The sequence below is a fragment of the Scaptodrosophila lebanonensis genome, unplaced genomic scaffold (assembly GCF_003285725.1).
Source record: "Scaptodrosophila lebanonensis strain 11010-0011.00,11010-0021.00 unplaced genomic scaffold, SlebRS2 tig00000061-arrow-pilon, whole genome shotgun sequence".
Taxonomy (NCBI): domain Eukaryota; kingdom Metazoa; phylum Arthropoda; class Insecta; order Diptera; family Drosophilidae; genus Scaptodrosophila; species Scaptodrosophila lebanonensis.
The window spans coordinates 6243013-6250779 of record NW_022060554.1 but is presented as its reverse complement, the minus strand read 5'-3'; the positions used below and the strand labels follow the sequence as shown (position 1 = coordinate 6250779).

At 40.1% G+C, this 7767-nt stretch overlaps 2 protein-coding genes across 3 annotated transcripts; one reads left to right on the top strand and one right to left on the bottom strand.

Moving 5' to 3' along the window:
- LOC115624726 (RNA/RNP complex-1-interacting phosphatase homolog) lies at positions 1–5401 on the bottom strand. Its single transcript, XM_030519550.1, has 7 exons — positions 5204–5401; positions 3691–3766; positions 3126–3248; positions 2982–3061; positions 2868–2914; positions 834–941; positions 1–780 (listed from the first exon to the last, which is right to left on the bottom strand). The coding sequence occupies exons 1-7, from the start codon at positions 5224–5226 to the stop codon at positions 176–178; spliced, it is 1062 nt and encodes a 353-aa protein (XP_030375410.1). The 5' UTR covers positions 5227–5401; the 3' UTR covers positions 1–175.
- Positions 5402–5571: 170 nt separating this feature from the next.
- LOC115624727 (electron transfer flavoprotein subunit alpha, mitochondrial) lies at positions 5572–7044 on the top strand. 2 transcript variants are annotated; one of them, XM_030519551.1, is made up of 4 exons: positions 5572–5609; positions 5671–5737; positions 5827–5964; positions 6041–7044. In XM_030519551.1, the coding sequence occupies exons 2-4, from the start codon at positions 5696–5698 to the stop codon at positions 6848–6850; spliced, it is 990 nt and encodes a 329-aa protein (XP_030375411.1). In that variant the 5' UTR covers positions 5572–5609; positions 5671–5695; the 3' UTR covers positions 6851–7044. The 2 variants fall into 2 exon arrangements, with proteins under 2 accessions (XP_030375411.1, XP_030375412.1); XM_030519552.1 differs by having other exon boundaries at positions 5595–5609; positions 5668–5737.
- The last annotated feature ends 723 nt before the right edge of the window (positions 7045–7767 follow it).

The following is a 7767-nucleotide window of genomic DNA, read 5'->3' as shown; positions in this document are numbered from 1 at the left end:
TGAAGAGATCCCAATTTAGCGCATTTTTTATTACATCCGTTACATATTGTACAAACTATGTAAATAAACTTGACAATTCAGGCAGTTGCATTACAAACTATGTAAATAAACTTGACAGTTCAGAACGCGGCATTTGCTACTCTAGTGTATTGTATATACATTTATGCATATGAACTTATTGCCATTGCTCTGAATTTGATTTACGCCAGGAGTAACGACGTTGATCAGGTCCCTGTGTTTGCTGTTTGTGTTGCCAGTTTCTTCGTTGCTGCGAAGCTTTAGGTTCCTCTGATTCGTAAGAATTCTGGTGACGCCAATTTTGGAACCCATAAGGCTTCTGTACTTTATAGTACGAATGACTTTGCGTTCTTGGCTGGTAGTACCCTTGTTGCTGTTGCTGTTGCTGTTGGTGTTGGTACTGACGTCGTTGGTACCCAGACTGACCAATTGGTTGCCGGTAGCGCTGCCGATTGTCCGGATATTGTTTCCATTGGCTCCCTGACTCCCGGTAATCTGGTTGGCTTTCTTGTTCCCGGCGCGTCTTCTCCAAATGTTGGCGCTGCTCAATTTGCCAGCTGGGCATTTTCCGATTGGATCTCACAGACTGCGGAGCGGTGGCATCTCGCCCTCTTGAGAAACTGTCGCCTACATAATCTCGGTTTTCCGTTTCGTAGCTGGGACTTCTGTGGCGACGAGCCCTGGGGGGATGTGACGATAGTTTCTGCAATGCATCTGTATAGTTTATACGTTCGATTTGGTGGCCACGTGCAGCTGCGAATTCTGGAAGAAAATAATTAGCACTCGAAAATGTAAAAGTTTAACAGCTTACATACTTTGCATGGCCTCGGTAGGTGACATTCTCAGTTCAGTAACCATGAAGTAGCATATGAGGTACCCAGTGCGGTTTACGCCGTGTGTGCAATGGACGCCAATCAGTTTATCTGTGTGAAGTGGCATGAAATGCATATAGTCTACGCTGAGTAAAGGCTTCACTCCCCACCCGCTCCCACCCATGATCGATCGTCATGTTGAGCCACAAATTGCCACAAATTTCATTTTAAACATAACCACAAAAATGTGGCCCTCGCCCACGCGCAGTCCAACAAAAACCGGCTGCCTGCCTGGCAATTGGCATAAAAGCAGAAGCGACCTGGGTTAAGTCTAAAAAACAGCGCACTGCCAATAACATTGGCTATAAATTTCACAAAAACATGTCAGCAGCCAAGCAGCCAGCCAGTCCGCCCGTCCGCCAGGCCAACAACGATTCAGGTAAGCCACCGACGGTTTGGTCGCCTGGCCACCTTGTAGGTTGTCGGTTGTCGCTTTGTAGCCACAGGCGCTGCTTAGAGCTGTTTGTGCGCTATGCGGGTGTTGTGGCTGGGCCGCCGGCTATACGTCATGTTTTAGCTGCATTGAATCCAACTTACTACAGCACACATAGTATACATACATATTACCTACATATATACTCGAACAACACAATAACAACTTAAACGATTAGATATCCTTGTTGCACAGTGGCAAAAACTGGTCAATTAGGCCCTAAAACTACTGGTTTTTCAAAATGGGCGTTAATATAAGAATATGTATTTAAACTATGGGTGTTACGGCTGTTTAATTAAATGAGTTTATGTAAGATTTGCATTTATATAAGAGGATCAAGGGGTAGGAAGCATGAAAATAATACGGTTATGTGCATGAAATGGCGCTCACAAATGTCCCCTAAAAGGATAGTAGGAAAATATGCAATACTATAATGACGAAGAAAAATTGAAATTTATGATCCTGGGAAGAAATCTAGACTTTGCTATAATATAGTAGAGAATTCAAGTGAACTTGAGAAATTAGTATATATATTCCTTTTAACTCCACGTTATACGCTTCTTGCATCATTTTGTCATGTTGCCCATAAATTTGCACCTAAAACAATTCTAGTGCACAATGATTCGGAACAATTTGTGCTCGAATCTTGCCCATTGTCTATTCTGAACGGCAACGTCTTCTCCACTCGCAACCTGTTGACAAGTGGCGACCACCCCGATTTTAACTTATTTCGTTGATTTGTTTTGGCTTAAATGCTGTAAATGTGTTGCGTATTTATGTGTTGTTGCATAGTATAGTGCTGGAATTGGCATCACGCTGGCTATAGGTATTTATGTTGTCTCGAGCGCAGGCTTTAGGTAAATCGAGAGACCAAAATCAGGCAATTTCTTGATCCGCCTATTACAATATTAGCATATTTAAGCGTTAAAATGTTCGCACATACATTAGGTGCATATCTGGATAAAGAGCACACACCTACTACTATAACAGCAAGAACAACAATTGGTGCGCCAGTTACACAAAATGCAAATGCATTTTTTTGTGCGAGCGGGTATAATTAGAAATGCCTTTCTGTGTAAATATAGTATATGCGCTTTGGGCATGACTAAGCGAGTGTGCTGACGCTTCCCATAAATGATTTGTTTGCCTGCTCCTGAATATGGTCTGTGGTGTGGTTTGGTGGCTCCCACATCTGTAGGCAAGTTTACGATTTTTAGCGAGGGTTAAATATGTTTTTTGGCTAACTGGTGCGCACATTTCTTCTGCAGTTTGTTTGCTATGCGCTTTGTCTCTGATAGGCATCAGCAACATACTCGTAATTGCATAGCCGGCATTAACAACTTGCGTTTCATGTGATGACTTTACGGTTCGTTTGCATATTTTAGCGCACAATCTAGTTGTGCGGAAAGATATGCATCTGGATGAGGAGGCTTTTGGCATAGTTGGAAGGGAAAGTGCACACTACATTCCCACGATTGCCGACGTTGATGGAATGTGTGGGCTGAGGATTGAGCCAGAGCTAGCTGGAATTAACTAATACTCACCATTGTCTTTGTTGTTATTTAAAAATTCCTTAACATAGTTACGAAATCTGAAATAAGACATATCCTCTCATTAGTCGACGATAATTATAGCGTCTAGCCAGCTTTTAAACTCACGTCTTGGCCAAGGTGGGACTGGGTGTTTGCTTGCCTGGTATCATTAACTTTTTGTGTTCCACGTTATGCTTCTTAAAATCCTGCCAACAACATTTCGACATTAGTCAATAAGTAAAAAATAAATAAAAACATGACCCTACAAACCTCGCCATTGTAGTAACGGTTAGTATTTGTTAAGTCGATGATCAATCCCAAATTTGGCACACGCTTTACCAGCATCTCAGGGTCCAGGCGGAGCTGTTCCTCCCGAACCAAGTTGTTAACCTCCTGTGAATCAAAAACAGGCACATGTAGGTAAACAGTATTTGTATCACATGCAAAATTACTCAATTTATGCACTGCCCGTGAGCACTGCAATTAATATATTGGCTAAGAGGCCGTGTCCGGGCTCTCTGTGGCGTTATTTAATTAAACAAAAACAATATAATTTAATATTCATGCGCTGGCCGGTGTGGCGGCTGCGTGAGGTCCTGACGCAAGTGAATTCCATGTACTACTTGCCACTCTTATGCATAATAACAATACATACACAGATTTCGCCTGTCTTTTGTTATTTATTTTTAGAGGCGACGGCGTCGTGGTGCCGTAGCCGGTGGTCCCGGCCCTTTCAACATCAATCAATTGCTATTGCTACAGTTACGAGATGGTGCATGTTCGACTGCGCAGCTTCTGGCAACCGGTTATGTACAAAGTCACAAAACTTACTCACCGGAAGCAGCGGCACTTTGAAAGCAATGAAACGAGTCCCGAAGATGCGTTCACCAATAGGGCTGTAATCCAACCAACTGTAAAGAATATAATATGGTATATAAATGTAATATGTATATCATTGAGATTGGAAACCAAAGAGCAAGCCAATTATTTTTTGCAAAAAAATTGGTTATTCCCTAACAATACATTTTGAAATCTGACTACAACTGATTTTGAGTTAAAAATTTATGCGTATTTACTGCAGTTTTGTTGGTGATATTCCAGGTATGGGGCAACTACAAAAAGCAACGACAAATTCAAAACTAAATCTTTAACAAATATTAGGAATCCTGCAACTGGTCTCGATTTTTGAGGGTTTTTTTCAGACTACAGTGCGACCATTTAAAAAAAATACGATCGTACAAGAATATCCAAAGTAAAAAATGTAACATGTAGAAGTAGCAGAGGCAGAACACACAAGGCATATATGTATGTTCTTGATCTTGACCTCGACAAGACGAGGTAATCTAGCCCAGTCTATCCGTATGAACACCTGGATCTCTGAGACTATGGATAATATTGTACACAATATTGTACACAGATGCCTTATATGTGTACATAGTATGAGTATATTTTATTTTTTTGATAAGCCTCAACTCCCCCTAACGCCGTTCGTATAATCACCTATAGATACATATGTACATATGTACCTGTATATATGTATATGTATCACGGGGACTATAAAATCCAGAGACACCAAATAATGGTGCCAGGCGCCTTATATGATGACTTACTTACACCCTTTACGTGAGTTCGAATTCCGAAGGAAAAATCGGAAAGAAATCAACCCGAATGTTGATTTAAATGTTATTATTGGAAGTGACATTTTATCTGCAGAAAATTGCTTAGTCACTTTATTAGTTTTATTCCATTTAGCATCCAAAGTTTTATCAGTGTATTAGGTTTGAAAATCGTGGTATGATCCATACCAGAGCACATCTATACATAAATACATACATATGTCATCATTATTTCATATATGTATGTACAATACTTAGCTGCCGGTTGGTGAAACATCACACCTAGCAGAATAACATATTCATTTATGAAAACACCTGAACCAAATTTGATACATACATACATATGTATGTATGTATGTATTTACATATGAGTTCTTCTGGCCAATTATGTATATTCCGTAACATTGGCCCTTATATATGTATGTACATATGCACATGTATTTGTACATATTTATTTATGGAAATAGGTGCCATTCAAAAAATCAGTACTACAAAATGTATTATGAATGATGGACTGTGGCGAACTACCAGTAGAGGGTATAACGACGTCGGACTCGTGAGTTTTTTCGTATACAAATGTATGTATGTATTTACATGCAAACATTTACATACATATGTGCCCGTATGCACGTGTACTTATGTACATATGTATGGATAGATGCATCAATATACATATGTGCAAACATAGAGCAAAACCGCCGTCAAATCTGCAAAACGACTACTTGTACGTACCGAACAGGTATATTCTTGCCCATATTCTGCTGTTCAAGTGCGCCCCTCTATATCCTCTCAGTCAGTTGTTTAACTTATGTTATTTTTCACAAAACACAGCTCTTTCCATTAGCGTTCTCTACAAAAACTGAAACTTGGGTTGCCACACTGCTGAAAAGTACGCATAACAATTTTGTTTATTCTAATAATTTTGTTTTAGGGGTATTTTTTTTAAATTTTGTATTTACTGATTTGTAGCGAAAAAAACCCAACTGAACTCGATATTTAAAGCAAAGTGTTATTTTTTCAATGTGTTCAAGAAGCATCAATATGGTAAGTTTTACAACTGCTTGAAAAGGCACTAAAATTGCCTAAACGCCTTTTAGCAGCTGTTAAACGACTTTTGGACTTTCTTGCTCGTTGGCAGGTAAATTAACCGAGTCAAAATAAAATTTAATTAATTACAATTGGTGCATCTATCTAAGCAGTTGAATATAAGCACACAAACCCAAAATGTTTGCCGTCAACACCCGCAATATAATGCGCAGCGGTTTTGTAAGTATCAAATGATAAAGCGAATGGTGTTGGTTGCCTGATATTTGTTAAATAATACCCAAATTGTCCTCATTTTGATCACCTCACAGATACAGCGATTCAAGAGTACCCTCGTTGTTGCAGAGCACAACAATGAAGTGCTTAATCCCATTACCTTAAACGCTATTACGGCGGCCCAGAAGATCGGTGACGTCACAGTACTGGTAGCAGGCACTAAGTGTGGACCTGTGAGTGTTGTTGTTGTTTTGCCGTTGCTGGGGTGAATTCTGTTTGCATAATCAATTTAAATTATATTAATGACAGGCTTCAGAAGCTGTGGCAAAAGTTGCGGGCGTTGCCAAGGTTTTGGTTGCAGAAAATGCCGCTTTCAAAGGATTTACTGCCGAATCGCTGACTCCGCTGATCCTCGCCGCCCAGTCGCAGTTTAAATTTACGCACATTCTGGCCGGTGCGTCGGCATTTGGGAAAAATGTATTGCCCCGCGTTGCCGCTAAACTAGACGTTTCTCCCATATCGGAAATTATCGATATCAAATCGGAGGATACCTTTGTTCGCACTATCTATGCAGGCAACGCCATCTTAACTCTTAAGTCCAAGGACCCTGTGAAGGTTATTACTGTACGTGGCACAAACTTTCCACCAGCCGCCACCACTGGTGGAAGTGGCACCGTAGAACAAGCACCCACAGGAGATTATGCCAGCAGCTTGAGTGAATTCGTCTCGCAGGAACTGACCAAATCGGACCGACCAGAGTTGACGGGCGCCAAGGTCATTGTATCAGGTGGTCGCGGCCTCAAGTCAGGGGACAACTTTAAGCTTCTTTACGATCTGGCTGATAAGTTCGGTGGAGCTGTGGGCGCTTCGCGCGCTGCTGTTGATGCTGGCTTCGTGCCAAACGACTTGCAAATTGGGCAAACTGGTAAAATTGTAGCTCCAGAACTGTACATTGCTGTTGGTATCTCCGGCGCAATTCAACATTTGGCTGGTATGAAGGACTCAAAGACTATTGTTGCAATCAACAAGGACCCGGAGGCGCCCATTTTCCAAGTAGCCGATGTCGGTCTTGTAGCAGATCTGTTCAAGGCCGTACCCGAATTAACGGGCAAGTTGTAAATGTGAAATCGAAGGAACATCTAGTATATAAAGTACTCGATACTGTACAACTTATGAACATAATTCTTGCATTTATTTGTTTTTTAATCTGCTCCCAACCCCGTTGGTCACTTCGCCCAGCCAATGGTTGGATGCGCTTCCATAGTTGTTTTCTCCGTCTATTTTTATAATAAAATTAAGATGTATATCTAACATATTAATTGGATTTATTTAATTAGTGCACTTAACAGTGTTTGTTAGTGTATTCAGAAAATTGACGCTTATCAGTATCAGTCCGTTGCGTAATCGGCTCGGCATATAACCCAACAAACAATTTCACGGTCTCCAGAAATACTATATGTTTAGATCATGTTTTGTTCACTGTTGAATGCATGTGCTATGCAAACTAATTAGGAAACTACATACATACATATGTATGCATCTGCATATGTATAATGTGTTGACCTAAGAAAATCTGGAAATGTAGAAAAGCTAGCCCTGTCCTGGTCAACGGATCTTCAAAAACATGCATTAATGTGTGTATGTTTGTATTTACAGACGAGTGTGATCTTTGTTGAATTGATTCATAATCTAGACCCTCTTTTAGTGGGTTAATAAACTGAAATGACACAGTGACTTACAATTAAACCACGAGAGAGTCTGCACAAATGCATTTACATGCATGCATATGTACGAGTATATACTTATGTATATATGTACATTGTATGTAGGTACATATGAATATAATTAATATGTAATATGTACATTTGCAGATAAGATAGACACAAGTGCGCCATTTATTCCATTAACAGCTGCTTCGCTTGTTTGTGAGGGTGTATGCACAAAATACAACTTACATATTTACATACATAAGTATGTACATATGTATGTATATTATAAAAGCACAAATAACAAACATACATGCATATACATATGTA

What these genes read in the sequence shown, in the direction of transcription:
- LOC115624726 (XM_030519550.1), bottom strand. Translation starts at nt 5,226, where the DNA reads ATGGGCAAGAATATACCTGTTCG. An exon ending in GGCAAGAATATACCTGTTCG is followed by an intron (nt 3,767 to 5,203) that starts GTACGTACAAGT and finishes TATTCTTTACAG; the next exon opens with TTGGTTGGATTACAGCCCTA. An exon ending in TCAAAGTGCCGCTGCTTCCG is followed by an intron (nt 3,249 to 3,690) that starts GTGAGTAAGTTT and finishes TTTGATTCACAG; the next exon opens with GAGGTTAACAACTTGGTTCG.
- LOC115624727 (XM_030519551.1), top strand. Translation starts at nt 5,696, where the DNA reads ATGTTTGCCGTCAACACCCGCAATATAATGCGCAGCGGTTTT. An exon ending in ATATAATGCGCAGCGGTTTT is followed by an intron (nt 5,738 to 5,826) that starts GTAAGTATCAAA and finishes ATCACCTCACAG; the next exon opens with ATACAGCGATTCAAGAGTAC. An exon ending in CAGGCACTAAGTGTGGACCT is followed by an intron (nt 5,965 to 6,040) that starts GTGAGTGTTGTT and finishes TATTAATGACAG; the next exon opens with GCTTCAGAAGCTGTGGCAAA.